The sequence below is a fragment of the Chelmon rostratus genome, chromosome 13 (genome assembly GCF_017976325.1).
Source record: "Chelmon rostratus isolate fCheRos1 chromosome 13, fCheRos1.pri, whole genome shotgun sequence".
Taxonomy (NCBI): domain Eukaryota; kingdom Metazoa; phylum Chordata; class Actinopteri; order Chaetodontiformes; family Chaetodontidae; genus Chelmon; species Chelmon rostratus.
In genome coordinates this window covers 12,603,329-12,620,582 of record NC_055670.1, presented here as the reverse complement: position 1 = coordinate 12,620,582, position 17,254 = coordinate 12,603,329, and the positions used below count along the sequence as shown (strand labels likewise).

Sequence of the window (17,254 nt, the reverse complement as noted above, 5' to 3'; positions counted from 1 at the left end):
ACAGGGGATACAAATCCAGAGACCCTGTTCTGTAGTGCTTCCATAAGCACCACTGATTTATAGAGGTCTTTATGACAGAAAGGAAAATGATCTGCTGCAGGTATAAATCAGGTGAGGAGTAGGAAATTGAACTTAGATATCATCTTGTCAGATGCTTAATGCTCTTCCTCCTGTCACATTCGATAGGACCAATTTGGAGAATCCTGCAGAGGTAAAAAGAAGACAATTAACAATGACAGTGTGGTAATAGATGAAGCTATAAAATGAACCTGCTGCCTGCAGGATGCTTTGTATGATTTCCACATGAGGTAGTGGCAGGGGTGTGTTGTCTTAGCCTACCATTTCTTCCCTATTCTGTTTTTGGTGGTTTCTTGAACATTCCCATCACAGAAATATGGAATAAAACAGCAAGAAAAGCAAGAAGAAAGACGTCATGTTTGTGCTTTGATGCTCTATAACTGAATTATCATCCTCAATATGACAGGACTTGTAAATTTACGTTAACCTTGTTTTTATGTTATTGATTCTGAGGGCATGTTCTACCAGAACACTATATAAAATAATCAATATATCAATTGTAAAGCACAGAAATTATACATGTACAGGAACATTAAAAGTACAGACAGCCAAAATAAATCCTATTACTGTGTTGGAAGCTTATTCAGCATATGCTAGCACCTCAATTTTAAGTAAGCCAGTTTTTTAATACTATGATGAAATAGACATTTTCATGTACAGCCTTCCTAAAAGTGTGTCCTCTTCTAGTTTAGTATTTAATTAAGGCACAACAGTTGACTGTTTGCAGTGATAATTGTCAAACTGTATGAGTGCTCAAACAGATGTCATCGCTCAGTGGCGTAATGAGTTCAAGATAGGACAGAGAATGACAATGCTCTCTGATCCCTGAATGTCACTGTGGTATAAACTACAGCACAGCGGTTTATTGCCAGCATCATGTATTCAGTGGCGTGCATTCGCGATTTGACAGATAGAACGTGTGGGGGGAAAAAAATGGAAACCCATCTATCTGAGTGTGTGGCTTTCAAATGACTTGAATTTTAAAAACTAATTTCTTGGAAGCTGATGACCTTTTGTGAAAAGCTGCTCAAGTTTGTCAAGTGGCAATTCAAGCCCAAGCAGCTAAAGAGCTCCAGTAATAACCGGAGAGCCACTGCTCGGGAAGCATCACCCCTCGCAGCTCATCAAGCCGAGCTCTTGTATAATCTAATTTGATTTTAATGCTTCTCTGAAGGAGATTGTGCTCTTATTACTGTGTAATGATGCTGTTGTCAAGAACCAATGGTGATGTCTGATATCACACCCATGTTAACTGCTTCTGTGACACTCATCTCAGCATTTTCCACATCATCTCCAATGCACAATGGCTTGTGCTGTATATTTATGAATTTGTTGTTCTTCCTGTTACATTCTACTTCATGATGGACAGAAACATGGTAAATCTTTAAAACTCCCTTCTTTATTACCTCTGTCTGATGTGGTACTTTTTTCGTATTCAGTACAGTAGATGGAGCATAACGATGAAGGTCTTCGCTGAGATGAGGAGAATTTTGAAGTGCTCACACTCGGGGGCAGCAAATGGAAAAGTGACAAGCCTGGTGCACTTGTCTATTTTACTTATTCTGTGCCTCTGTTTCATATTCTGCTTCGCACCGTGGGGTTATTTTCCTCCAGGGTTCAGGAGGGCACGCTCTTTCATTTCTTCAGAAAATTGTTTCGCAGGATTTCAATCTTTGGCTGCTAGATATGACAAAACACAATATCAAGAACACTTATGTTTCTTATCTGCCATTTTTTCTGGGTATAAATAAAAGATCAGTATAAATTTATGTCAAGTGGCCTCGAATGCACATGTGAGAGATGAGTATGAAAAGAACTATGAACCTTGGGACAGCCCCACTGTACATTTTCATCGCTTGCTCAAAATTACCTTGGCACTGGGGCTTTGTATGTCATTTGTCATCCTTGAAAATCAATTAGTGTTTCCATGATAGCTATCCAGATGTAATCCTTGGAGTGTTTGGACAATTGAACACAAAAACCAGAGTATATCTTTTGTTTTCACATTATGTAAACAGCGTTTCTTGGAATGGTTCGTGTAACAGGCTGAGATGATGGTCAATTAGGTGCAGACTTTGATCACTAAAGCATAAATATCCTGATCAGAGAGTTGAAGGGCCATCCCAACTATTGATTATGTTTGAATAGGCCTTTTGCTTGCCACTCGATAAAAATCATCTCACCACACGAATGCAAGTACTAGAGTATATTAAACTACAGCCAAGATCACAATTTTGCAACTGTTTCTGCTCAACCTCCAGATCTGTGATCTCTCACCTCTCTGAGAAAGTCTTCATGCATTATATAGATAAAACAATGCCAAACACAATACTGAATGTTGGTACACTGAGTTGAAAACCTTGCACACAAATAATAATTCTACAATGAAGTAAAAACTGTCGAGAAATGATTCAGTGCTGTGGAATCAAAAATATAACTCAAACGTACATTTTCAAACCAAACAGCACAGAGATCTTTTGTGATATATTACTTATGATGATGCATATATGTGTAGGCTATGTATGCCGGACAACCTCCCAGTGGTGTGAAAACATCCAAACGTTGTCCTATTGATGTCCCATTTTTTTTCCCTGTTTGGCTCTTGTCAGAGGTCAACCTCAAACAGCATGCGGTGGAATCAGGCGTTACTGTCGATGTCACATTGATGCATTACAAGGCCCAGGAGGTCACGTCTCTGTAAACATACATTATCAAAACCCATAGAAGATGTGGGGTGTTGACCTTACCAATACTTTACGGTTTATCTTCAGGGGAAAAGGGTCATGTGATGGCAGAGAGCAACTTTGTAGCTGCAATGACTTTCTTGTTGCAAATGAAGAGGGTCAAGCAATCAAGACTGGTCGGGCTCTGTGTCAGCACCATTATCTTACGCTGTCTAAAATGATCAATGAGCTAAAATAAAATGATCACAAGCTAAAATTGGCCTACTAATGAAAACGGACCGTTTAAACATGCTCCTTGGTGAAAAGCCGGCCGAGGAGCAATGGGGCAGCAATTTAAAATAGATGACACAGTACAGGCAGCAGGAATACAGGGATATACTGTCAGTGTTGCTATTTACATGTTAGTTTGACCTTTTCTATTCATGTTTTGACGTTAATGCAGAATCACATTTGAAATTCAGCAATAATCAATCGTGCGTTTTCAAAGCAACATCAGTCAACTAATTCTTCAGCATATACGCATATAAAAAAATACACATGGATCTGGGTAAATGTGTTGTGATCCTGAGCACACAAGTACACAGATATTTTCAAAAGTTTATTTAGTATTATTCATACAGAGCAAGGATTCAGACATTCAGCAAACACATATCTGTAAACAGCTAAATGACTTTACTGTCTATATGTAAATAGGTTTTATTGACAATACTCTGAGGCAGACTTAAAATATAAAAGACACTTGGGGCAGGTGCACAGTAGTGACATAAATCTCCTTTCCTTCCTTTAAGCAATAAATACATACTGTATGTATATTCCTATTCTGGTACCATGGTTGTGTAAACATGTTAGCACCACCGTGCTGCAAAGTACCTTAGTTAACACTGTCATGAAAGGCACAGCATTATAGAAAAATATTATAAATAATTTCCCATAAATAAAAATTTATTTTCGCACAAAATATTTTTTTTTGTCGCCACAGTTTCCAATTAACCCAGATAGAATAGTCAGGCAAGAACAAATAAATCATGGAAAATAAAGAAAACACAGCAAAAGACTTTTCCTGTATAACATAAAAAAATGAACAAACATAAGCCTTATCGCTATGAATACAATGTTATGAAAATGTGCTGGACATTATCATACTGCGAAGGAGGTTTGTTTGGCGGTGCTACCAAAAGCTAGTGATATACAACTTAATATTCAATACATTGCTAATGCTAGAACTATAAAAACAATTCTCACAAGAAAGGACATTCTGTACTGTAAGCTGAAAACCACATCAGCTGCTGACTTGTTTGCTGTGTTATTCCAACTCAAGGCGTTTACTTACAAGTTATCCCTAAAGAAAAAATAAAAGTTCCAGCCTGACTTGTGTTTGAAATCACTGCTCCGCTGTTTCATTCCACCTCCATGGCAGACAAATCCTGCTCTCCGTCAGATTTCTCTGCGGGCAGATCTTGTGACTCTGGCGTGGTTTGGCCGTCTGACGCAGAGCTGGGCTCTGTGGTTGTTGGTGTGCCTGGCTCTTGGGTGTCTGTTTCTGCAGACACATCAGCAAGCTTGGCCTTCCCTGACAATTAGGGATCATAATTCATATTAGATTTGCATGCATTTTAAAAAAGTATGAAAAACTAAAAAAGCAAGATCGGAAAGGAGAACAATAAACACTACTGTATGCATGTGTACTACAGAATTTTGTATTTGTAATTTTTATTTCTAAATGTACCAATATTGGTAGCATTTCACTACATGCATGACCATCACAGTTTAAAGGTATGGGCTTTGTGTGGGCAAAACCTGCCCCGTCATTATCACCTAAAACAGATTGCTCGTCATCTTCGTCAGCCACAGACGACGGCATGGGTGCATCAGATGACAGCTTCAGTTCGCCAGTGACCTCGGGGAGTCTGGGTGCCTGAGGCCTGGTCTTTCTTGCGGGGTTCAAGAAGTAACAATACGCACATCTGAAGGCTGAAACAACACAAATAAAACACCACACATATAGTTTATGTCACCTCAGGAATAGATTCTCAGACAGACACAGATTAATATACATGAATATGAACCAATGACAAAAAATGCCAGAGATGCATAAACACTTCAGATTGATGTGTAGCACTAGTTTGCATATTCAATCTTATTGCGTTTTTGCTTACAAGGGTCGGTAGTGGCAGAGGCATTTAAGAGCCATATGATATACTACACTGCCAAATGCTAGAGGGCAAATGAAGGCACAGTGTTTGATGGAGACTGACAAACAGTGTTGTGTCTCTCCAAGTCTTACCAACATATTCAAATTCCTCTTTTAATGTCATGCCGTTATGAGACAAACACTGCTGACATATGAGAGCGTATCTATGAGGAAGGAAAGACAATCCAGTTAAGACAGCATACAGTACGTGGCAAGAGATTGCATGAAAGATCATTTTGTTGATTCATACAGTGCAAGTTTTAGCAATTCGCTGTTAACCTTGGCAGATTATCAGCATTTTTGAATTCCATAGCAAGAGGGAGAGAAATCTCATAAAACATAAAACTCATCATCATATTACCTAATTCTATGTGTTGTATCAGCACTGCATTTTTATTCAATTAGATAAGTACCTGCTTAGTACATACAAGAAATGTTCCAAAATGAGAAACCGTATATACTATATAAATGTATAACTGAAAAGAGACTGTTGCCTTTCAGAAGCAGGGGTTGTTTACCTGTTCTGAGGGCCATCTCCAACAAGATACTCAATAACTCTGTCCATAGCACCTCTTTCCCTTGGGAGCACGGGTCTGGCCAGGGGCGGGCCTGGGGGATGCATCCCTGTTAAAGCACAACATTAATGCCTGTTAGATGCAGTCTTAAATACAAACCGCAATACAGTAAAACAGTAAAAACTAAGTGAAATCGTGACGCTGAGATTCACAGTTTACTGCACAAGCCAAGATGAATTCACAAAAACCTGCCCCGTTTTCTTAATGGCTTTCACACTGGATCTCACTTGCAAAGCACGTCCAGAATCCCTGCTGTGTTGGTGAGTAGTAATTAATATAATCTAACATCAAGAGCAATCATAGGAAGATGACTGGTCATTTCTGTGAGGCTTGGCACAGTCTCAGTATCCTGCTGGTTATTAATTTACCAACATATGGAAACTCTGTGGTGACTCTTTGTATCAAATTGCTTTTCACTTTCAATTTTGCACAGAAGCAGGTGATAACATCAAGTCATGTAAACCATTTGTGAGGTGTTCCCAATGCCAAAGGCAATTTCACCAAGCATTAAAAGACATTTAGTGAGATTCCACCACCATTGCCCAGAGAACAAACGCAGGTCTGGCTAATTAATCATAGTTAATGTAATCCTGATTCGTGCATACCTCACAGTTGGCATTCCACATGGCAATTATAGCATGCAGCTTCCTCTACGAACACATTTCCTTTACTGTTTGCACTTATTTGCATCTTCTATTGAGTGTTCATAGTCCAGAAATAATTTATATTGAATAGTCAATATCTCTACACTCCACAGAAGTCTTCCATATACAACAACTGGAAAATTTTCCATCGTGCTGGCTGGCTGGCTTTTGAAATCTTTTTAAAAGCAACCATAGATGTAAGGCACAGGCGTCACATTCTGGCTCTATCAAAAGTTATTACCCATTCCTACTTTTACTTCACAATCATACACTTGTTTGAGAAAGGCTGGACCTTTTAGTAAGATATCTGAAAACTACATTCATATAATTACCCATTACAACTACTGTATAACATACACCACCCTTGCTGACAACACACACCACAGAGCCTTAAGTAACTGGGGACACAGAGCCAGGGAGGAGTAAATCACACCTTAATCGACCACATTATGATGTGGTCCCCCTGTGTGCAGGTAACTCACCGACTCCTAGAACAGGTGTTCCAGGGGTCACAGGCTTCCTCATCAAGCTCTGCTGAGCAGCTATAGCCGACAGGCTCCTCTCTGGGGGTCCACCTGGAGCAGAGTGGGAAGATCGTCCAGGATAGGTGGGCCCAGAGGCAAGAGGAGGGCGGGCAGCAACTCCACTCGCAGGATTCACAACCACTGAAGGGGTCTTTGGGATGACGTTACGCTGGCGGAGCTCTAACACAGAAAACATTGCAGGTTAACAACAGTAAGTAAAAGTAGGGAAAACTGTGCTTTCTTCTTCAGAACTCACTGCTACCTTGTCCTGGTTTTGGAGTCATCTGAGGACCAATAGGAGTGGATTCAAGCTCCTTTACATGGATAACAAGAGAGTGCAAGAGCATGAATTAATATGGAACACAATTAGTGGGTGCTTTCTGTTTCAAAGTAAAAACAAAATAACTCACCATTTTCTTCTTGGAATCAGGATCAAATCTCTCCAGAATCATTTTAGCATTTTTATATGTCTCAGTCTCCATAACCTCTTCAAGCTGCAAAACGAGACGTTTAAAGGGATTTTAGGATAAATGCTTCCATCATTTTTTAATACACTGCACAAACAAATCAGTCCTAGAATAAACGCTCTACTCAGAGTAATTATTTGATGATCATCTGATGTAATTAATAGGTGTTTTACAAACACACATTAACATCTTTGAATCACCTACTGCAGCATTACCAGAAAACGTGACTGAGAAATGGAACCAGGAAGTTACTTCACTAAATTGTACATCTTCATTTAAAATAAGTACCAAACATTTCTAAATGTTTAGATATAATATGAAGAATAATTACATTCACTACTTCGATAATGGAGAGTGTGAAAATCCATCAGCCCTAATTATTGAAAGTTATTAGACTTGACAGAGGATGACAAGCAATTTCTCAGATTTATTTCTTTCCTGCACTAAATGCTATTAATTAAAGTGACATTAGCAGAGTGGTTTACTGGGTTAAGTCACTGTACCGATCAAACGCTGCCTGTACGGATCCTAGATAAGCAAGTATCTTGCTGCAAAACGCTGAGAGGATCAATAAGAGCAGCACTTCAAGGCTACCTACAGAACAACTTACAGAAGGAGAGCAAGTGTTCACTTCACTGGAGACCGCTAGACGTCAAATTATAATGCATCCTAAAGAGATAATGAGGTCTATATGTTTCTCTCACTTATGTGACCACAGTACAAGCCACATATGTATGACAGTTGTTTTTTGAAATGTTACTTTGTAAATCGCTCATGCTTACGCAGCTATTTTAAGGGACAAGAGAGAGACGTAGAGTGCTTGAGGTGTTGAAAATCAGAACCAACTTCTCTGTAACGGCTTTATAACTACTGCAGCTACACTGAGTGACACAGTGAGACTAAACAGTAAAACACAGAAAAGCTAACATATCACACTTCTTAATGAAAATATTTTGGGTTTTATAAAAAAAATAGAGTAGCCGCTACACCTGACTACCAGCTTAGTTACTGGTATGTCAATATTCCCCATTCAGTGAAGAGAAACAGGTTATTTCAGATTTTGTTTTTCATGACATGAATGTTTTCTTTGAATTATCTGTAGCTTGTTCTACAAATGAACTCAAGTTCTAAAATAGTTGTTTTTGTTGAATGATTATGAGCAGTTGATTGCTCAGGTGTAATTTGTTTTTATCGCACCCACTGACACTAAAATGTGAAAAGAAACATGTAAACTGATGTGTCAAATTCAATTTTTAAACATTTCAGCTTTGTGGCATAAATTCTTTTGGATGTGTATGTCAATTTTATATTGTGCTGCATCAAAGTGATCAAAATTTAATTTGACAAAAAAGGAAGGATGTTATTTTCAGTACGTTTGTCATTTTGGGAAAAAAATAAAAACGGCACTTACTATTTTCCTTTTTTGTGCTTTAAGATCCTCTAATTTCTCATCTGAGAAAAGAAAAAAATCATTCAACACCAGTTTGATTGTTAAAAACAATGAAATTCTGTGCCAAGTTATACTCACTATTTTTTTCAGTCCTTCGTGAAAAAATAATTATGAGCATTTTTCGAAGTAACCAAACTCTGAGGGGAAAAGGAAAGAAATGGGTGAATGGTTGCATTGTAGGTAAAGTTGAGACAAAATGTGACTGGCCATCTTGTTCACTTACAATAGTGGAAATATTACAAAGGGAAGAGACAATATGAGCCGTCCCATCATCTGTTCAGGCAGGTACCAGAAATACACAACTACACATGTGATCAGGTAGAGAAGAGATGAATACAGAAGCAGTCGTCCGACCCATATCTTCAACTGCCTCTGATACTTCTCACTGTATTCTTCAAGAGTCTGGATATCCTGTGGGGAAAAATGAAAGGAGTATTATAGTCGTACACAAATGTGATACTATTGCAGTCTTTTTATAACCGATAACATGGATTTCTCAGCACTGAGTTCACTTTTTCAGAACAGTCAATGTGAACTAAACTGCAGTTCACTTTTCATTGCTTTGACAAAAAACACGTTCAGTGACCAAATATTTCAAAACAGTTGTCATACTCAAACTCAACCGCCAATACTCTTTGTATTTACAGTCCATTTTGCACATACTTGCATACAATTGCTAGTTTATGCTGAACACACAACACAAAATTAAAAACAATAACAGCACCTACATACAGCTTCTCAGTAAATCAAAGTAACTCTTTATGGCGTCATGTTACTGCTCCACCTCTCGGGTCTGGATCATTACATTTAAGTTTCATTAAGTTTCACAGCAGGCATTTCCAGTAGGGCTGGGCCTTTATCCCACTTACTTTTCCTGAAATATCTGAATAAAATGTAGTTTAAATATAGTACAAGCCTCTGGGGAAAATAAGTATTTCTTCTTTAGGCTATTGTACATTAGGACGAGTTTGAAAGTGTACTGAGAATAATTAAACGGTTTTATTTTTCTTCAAACTTGCAGCTCTGTATTTAATACTGCAAATCCAGTGTTCATCACTTAATGCCATGTCTCTCAACATTGTGGATGGGTGTCATGCTTTTACATAGATGCAAATGGAGGCAAATTGTATTAGGATTAGCTGTTGAAGTTCATGAGTACACCACAGTCTTTAGCAGGACTTTCAATTTAAAAGTGAACATACAGCACATCAGGAGTACAATCCAAACTTGGCATTAACTAGTGGGCGCATACCAGGCAAACATTTTGATCGGATCATGATCAAATTTCCCGTCTGGCAGACGGCCAACTGTTTATGTAATTCATTATAATTCTGCAATTAATAAATGGGTCAATCATCTGTTGTTTTTTAAATATGGAAAGGGTACACCACTGCGTTCAAGGGTCATCCATAAATAGCTGGCGGAGTAAATGGGACCCACTCTGGTCACTATGGTTCTTCTGTAACATGTGTGTCTGTCACTCCAAGCAGTGGTTAAACTGATCTCACATTCAGCATTGCAATATCATACCTGTGTTTGCACATATGAGGTGTGATCACGCACATGAAAAAAGATAATTGACAGGATTTTTTTTTTAACAGGAAACTAACAGGCCCAACACTCATCTCTCAGCAACTTCAATGCCACCTGACCTCTTCAGTGAACATGTAGGGTCTCTTGCTCCAAGGACGGCTGCTGAAAATAGCCTAACACTAGCTTACTGTGGAAGAGCACTAAAGCCCCATCAGTAAACAAATAAGGAGATGAACTGACATTTGTTCATATGCGTTTACTCAAAAGATGCATGCTTATACAACAGGTCTTTTATTTTCATAGCTCTGGCAATTGGTTCTATCGGTTATGATAATACATGGAACACGGTCACCTCGCTAAAAGCAAATAAAACTGGGCAACAAACATGAGTGGCCAAACGATCAGACATGTCGGAAACAATACCCCAGACAGATCAAAATTATTTGGAAGAGGAAGCAGAGAGAAATGGTAAAATTATTACCCAATTTGTCCTTTGTGAAACATCTATGTTTACAGGCCAACATATTAGCTGTATTTGTATGCAGTTATGGTTTTTCAGTGCATTTTCACTTTTACCTCCTGTATGATTTTCTGACTGCTTATTTTTGTAGCCCCTTTGGGCCTTACCGCTGTTACCACGTTCTCAGATCTCTGCTTTTACAATAGTGAGTGTAATGTTATCATAACAAATATAACTGATGGTCAGACCAAGAAAAATAACAACACTTCTGGCAATCTACAATCTATAACAAAGCTTTTAGGTTAAGCATACCTTATCGATTCCTTCCAAAATCTCCACAGTGGATGGTTTAGCCTGTAAAGCAAACATGTTGAAAACCCAGTCAGAGCAAAGAACTGATGACATTTTCCATAACAAGAGTTCTCTTTGTGCAAGCGACTTCTTGAAATCATCTGGAAACTTCCTGTTTCACTTTCCCAATTCTGCACATTCTGTGCATGCATTGTGAGTGTTCTTCCATTCTTGGTGATATCATTTAACTGTGTCAACATGTCAACATGCCAAGGAACGGAGATGCAAGAAGCAGTATTAGCATAAACATCTGAATTGTGATCATTCATGTGGATCTAAATAGGTGACCACTTTTTGTGACTAAAATATGGTGTACTAGAATTACTTGTAAAAGTCATACATGTGCTTCCATACTATAAGCCTATTAAATTTAAAAGGAAAAGTTAAAATCACAAATCAACTTGTTCTTTAACAAAAGTAGAAATAATCCTAACTATTGTGCAATAATGAAATTTATATCACAGCAGCATAGAGAAAGACATGATCAGCAAAGGTCTGAAAACAAACCTTCCACCGTGAAATGACAGCCCCCATGATGATAATGAGGGAGTGGAGGATATTCCGTGCCTGGAACCCTCCTCTGCTCTTCTCTCACAGACAACCTCTCCACCTGTTGACAACAGTGATGGTTTGAATATACACTTAGTTATCTATTAGGTTCATGATGATGATGATTTGATAAAGCGCTTATAATGAGGCATTAATTCAGCTTCCAACTTTGGAGGCTGTAGTTTGTAAAACATGAATTATAATGTGCTGCACTACGTAACGTCAGTCTTCCATTAAACTTGTCGAATGGGGTGTACAAAATTGCGGAAACTGTATACTCTTAGTGAAACACAATACAATGAAACTGCACCACAAATGATTGCCTCTATTAGATCATTTCATCCTCTCAAATACCATTTACACAACAACTGAACATTATAACCTACATTATGATTTGCTGGAAGTCTGTTGTATTAGAATGAGGTACTTCAGAGACGTGTAGCTACCTGCTTGAGTGCACACCATAACGTTGGGACAACATACATTAGGGCAGACTGCCACATGCTAGCGCTAACAACTTCAACCGAACTCTTTTTGACGGCTACACACAATATTTCGGTTACTGTCTGTTGTCGTCGTCTTTCTGTGTCATCTGTGGACTGCGAACACCGTCTTTACAACTTAGCAGTGAACTCGGTCACCCTCGCTAACTAACTTAGCAAACTTAACAACTTTACTCTATGTTTTCGGAGGCAACTGCAATGTCATAACAACTTTAATTGAAATCAGCAGTTACCTCACAGGGAAGGTTTGTCTTGTCGCTATATGCAGCTAACGTCTCCAAAATAACTTGTTAACCCAATTAATACATCAGTGCGGTAAACTGTTAGCATTAGCATTCCGCACCACTAGCTTAACGTGGCTAGCTAACCCTGCTAGCTGCTAACTTACAGTCAACGCTAACTTAGTTAACGTTCGTTCCAAGCTTTGTACGCGCAACAGAGGCCGAATAGCGTGGCTGGAAAATGAATGAAAAACAAGCAAGTGTTTCGAAATACAGCGGTGTACTTACCCTGGCAGGAGAGTTGTCCGGTGTCAACAGCTTGTGGTAGGACTGCAGTCCCTCTGTCTTTACAGGGAGGGTGTGTGAGCCAAGATGGGGGAGTGTCCACTAAAAGAACAGCATGGACACGAGCCGTGCAGGGCCTTCACCGGAACCTGGTCTGCGCCTGATGGGGCCCACTGCATGTTGATGCTATAATGTTCAAAGCGAAGACCATAAAGTTATCCAAAAGAAAATGTTGACTCCCAGCGAGGTGTCACTATAGCAACCTTGTGATCCACTTGAGTAGGCGGTTATGTCTGTTCTTGCTGCTGACTGTGAACCACAGGTCTGGGCTCCTGGCCATTAGTGTGGTAACAGTAGCAGCTGTTGTTGTTATAGCAGTAGTTGGGCAGGACTTGACTAACATCAGCTAATCTGGCATGCAATAAGAGATATTTTAACATGTTATTGATATTGAATGTGATAATATTCATTTTCTATTCTTTATCAGCCAGTCCTATTAGTGGTTGACTATTGATTGACCACTGTGCAAGCCAACCCCAAAACATATATTTATATGCAAAAAAGTCAGTCACTTTGAACAAAAGTGTCTGCCAAATGGATGTAATGTATAGTAGTTGTCATGCTTTTTGCAGATTTTGCAGTAAGTTTAAATAGTGTTTACATTGTCACTACAATGGACAATGCTGTCTTTGATTGGTTTTAAATAGCCAGTAAGCATTAAACGTATTAGGCACACATAAAGCAAAAGTCGGACAAAAAAGCTGCATACTGGGCCGATAACTCCCAGCAAATTTGACATGACAGGGCAGTGTTTCAAACTATCAGGCATTGTCAAAAGCCTGATGAAGATCTCTAAAGTTGTCATGTTAAATTCAAATTTGCTGGGAGTTGTCAGTCCAGTGTGACTTTTGCCTTCAGTTTGTTTTTTGACCCAGCACCTAGAAATGTTTTTGGATGGGCAGACCACACCCCACTCTGTCTGCACACAAAATGCATTCACACATTGTCCATTCAAGCCCCACGCCTAATCAGACAAATTTTTTGTAACGTGGTAAAACGCCAGCCATAATTTCCCAGTTGATGTTTAGATTTGCAGGTTTAACACATAAAATCACAAATATAACTTAAAACAGTGAGATTCATTAGTGAGTATGTGAGCACAGCACCTGCCGGAGGGTGCTCATAGGGCTGCTCGAGCAGATTGCAAACTGCCCATTATTTGGTGAAAACATAGGACTAAACAATGGAAGCAGAAAAAAGAGCACATTCTAATAATTTAAATGAGTACAAAATCATTTGTTTTTAATGACAGTTAAACACCATCCTTTTTCTATTTAATTTAAGGTAAAAAAAAACAAACAAAAAAAAAACTTGAACATCAACTTCTAATTAATTCACTGCAGATATAAAAACTATTCAAAGGACAACACCACATCACCTGCTTCATCTTCATCAAATTGTTACCTGGGGACAAACATGAAAAATCTCCCCTCAAAAGACATCTGATGGTTTAAAGGCAGAAGTTTAAGATTTGGTCTGGTACTAAACAACCTTGAAAAAATACTTATTGTAATTGGCCACCTCAGACTGCTGAAGCCTCATTTTTGTCAGAAAGTCTGCACCAAATATATTTGCAATCTATGCAATAGTTGTCAAGACATTTAACTAAAAACCACATTTGTCAAACTCACAGTGGTGCTAAAAGAAATGTTGGAGGATCACCAAATTTGTTAGGATACATCATCTAGGAACCAAGAATGTGCAAAATTTTGTGCCAATCCATCTTGTAGATATTGATCACTGGATGAGTTTAAACTTTCATGCTGGTGGCATCTGATAAAATGTCAGAGGATCACCAAAATCATTAGGATTTGTCCTCTGGGCACCATGGACCAAATTTCATGACAATACATAAAAAAAAGTTCAGATATTTTAGTCAAGACTAAAGTGGTGGACAGACTGACTGACAGACGGACATTGCCATCCCTAGAGCCACACCACTAGTATGGCCAAAAAGTTACGACTGGTGCTGTAAAGTTTTGCTTTGCACTGGTGTTGGCAGCCCAGTTTTTGGTTGTGGAAGAAGAAAAGAAAAAGCAAATACACAATTCACCTATTTATTGTGTGTTCACACACTAAATAGGTGAATTGTGTATTTGCTTTGCTGAACATCCAGGCTTTGTCCACCACTGCTTCAACATGCTCAGTCATTGTAAGGGCAGACAAGTGCCAACATACACACCACAAAAACACTGGCCAGTGGCAAACCACAGAGACCTGACGATGGCCAAATGGTGCTTGAAGGCTGACTGTCTGCTTTGCTCTGCTGAAGCCTCATTGGTTGGCAGCGTTGTGGTGTTTGTCTATATAGTAGATGAGGGCAGCTCAAATTGTCCTTTCTACAACTTTGATGATAAAGAATACAAAGTTTATGCATTTATTAACATCATTGAATAGCTGATAACTACAAAGCAAATGTTTCTATATCAACAAACTGTACTTTAAGAGTAAGGAGAGAGGATAATGGTGCTGCATGAAAACAGAAATTAATTAACTAACTGGCATTTTAGATATTTTTTACATTTTTTACATTACATTTTGTAAGAATTGGTATTTTCCCTGTGTTTAGCGGTGTAAACACTCGCTGCATGACTAAGTAGCTAATGGCAGCTACGGTCTGCAGCTACAGTTAGCAGCAGTTAGCGGTTACTTTAGCAACAAGTAAAGCCATTTGTCCATCAGGAAACTCCACAAATCACCAATAGTTAAGTAAGGCAAAGCAGCCGGACCACATCAGAGGGAGAACCAGAAAACATTTTCTCCACCAAAATCAGTGATAGTTGATGGTGTGTGATGTGCTGCCGTGCTACGCACTTCACTTAATGCAGATCATAATCGCCAAGTCAACCCAAGTTATGTTGTGGAAGAACAAGCATTCAGGGCGCAGAGTGGGGATGAAAGAGGCATCATTCTCCCCATAACAGGTCAATGTACCTTCCCAATCAAAATGATTTAAAAGCTGTTATTTTAAGGTAAATAAATATATAATGTTGCTTTAATTATGATCTAATGTCATTTTGATTTTAATCAAATCTGTACACCTATTATGCAGACATCTGTCAGTCATGGGTAGTCAAAGACCTCATTCTGTCTTGGTCAAGAAATAAGTACATGGCCTGTGTTTGCATATACTGCACAACTGAAAATTTTGGCTTGCTAGTTTTTGATACAAGTCAAGACAGGCAAATATCATTTCAAATAACATTTGTTGGCCTTTGAGCCATTACTTATATTTCCAGAGAGGAAACATGGGACAAGAGAGGGAGTGACAGGAATCAAAGCAGAGACAACTCAGTTATGTGGTATGTGACTCAGTAAGCTACCAGGAAGCTTAGATTTATATATAGCTATAGCCTTTATTTAATCAGGCAATCTCATTAAGATCAAGATCCCTTTTGCAAGAGACCCAAGTACAACATCACAACATAGCCAGTCTCACAAAAGCACATACAAACAGCATATCAAAACCCCTTTAACACTGATACTATGGACTTAAAGAAGACATATGTTTTTTGTTTTTTAAAAGGCAAGGGCCAGGTTGTCAAGTTGCTGAGCTCAGATCTAGGACTCATTCTTACAGTGAAACCTGGATCAGAAACACATAAACTCCATATGATATACCTAATCCCTAATATGTTGTTTTTGAGGACCTACAAGTAAGCTCTGGGAGTACTTTGGCTGAGTTACAGTACACAGCCTTTTACACCCTCTGCAACACCCTTGCATGATGAGTATAAATCAATCTTTAGGCAACTTAATGACCTGAATAAATAAAGGGTGTTGCCTATACACAATGGATGGCAAAGTGAAATGCAATTAAGCTCTGCAGGCTAGGTGACTGAATCAGTTGGCACACTGAAGTAGTTAAACTTGCAGGGCATCGGTGGGCAGGAGTGGCATGTTGGCATGGAATTTGTTCCATATAAAACAATTGTTTCTGGTTGCAGTTCTTGGAAGTCAATCCAACACAAAGTATGAAACACAAATGAGCCAGTAATAATAAACAGGTTTGATGGTAAGCTAAGCATGGCAAACAGTGATGACACATTGGCCCAATGATCCAGGTGAGCAATAACAAGGAACAATGGAACAATGTATGCTTAAAAGTAATACGTAAAGTGAACATCTTGGAGTGCTGCGCTGTGGATAGTTTGTCTTCAAAGCTAAGTCACTTCTTCTTTTTCCGTCTAATATTTTGAATGTATATTATTATTAATATGCCTGACTGACATTGTTGGAGATGGGCCAAGTTCCAACAGTAGCCACAGCCACTTGCCAGCATTAGTAGGCAAACATGTTGTCCAATCCAATCCAATCCAACTTTATTTATAAAGCACTTTAAAAAACAACCAAGGTGGACCAAAGTGCTGTACAGAAAAAATAAATAAAAACAGAATAAAAGAAATAAAATACAGCAACACAATAAAATAAATAACAATAAAACAATGAATAAAACATGGAATAAAATAATAGATACATTCAATGTCTCAAAGTGTCAAAAGCCAGGGAGAAAAGATGGGCTTTTTTGTGATGGGCAATGCCTGCCTGTGGGCTGACCACTGACATGCTGAGTTCATAGTAGTGGTCCTCCATGGCTAACTATACCACCGGTCCTTTTTAAGCCCTTTTTTGTGTGTTCACTTTCAAGAATTTGTGCCTTCATCTCCCACACTGAAAGA

The 17,254-nt window shown here is 38.7% G+C and overlaps 1 protein-coding gene across 1 annotated transcript; it reads right to left on the bottom strand.

Annotated features, from left to right (window-relative positions):
• Positions 1 to 3,335: 3,335 nt before the first annotated feature.
• Positions 3,336 to 12,650, bottom strand: lnpa (limb and neural patterns a). Its single transcript, XM_041950645.1, has 13 exons — positions 12,519 to 12,650; positions 11,465 to 11,567; positions 10,919 to 10,960; positions 8,837 to 9,024; positions 8,692 to 8,750; positions 8,575 to 8,615; positions 7,107 to 7,190; positions 6,959 to 7,010; positions 6,655 to 6,876; positions 5,472 to 5,577; positions 5,047 to 5,117; positions 4,578 to 4,733; positions 3,336 to 4,332 (listed from the first exon to the last, which is right to left on the bottom strand). The coding sequence occupies exons 2-13, from the start codon at positions 11,489 to 11,491 to the stop codon at positions 4,160 to 4,162; spliced, it is 1,221 nt and encodes a 406-aa protein (XP_041806579.1). The 5' UTR covers positions 11,492 to 11,567; positions 12,519 to 12,650; the 3' UTR covers positions 3,336 to 4,159.
• Positions 12,651 to 17,254: the final 4,604 nt, after the last annotated feature.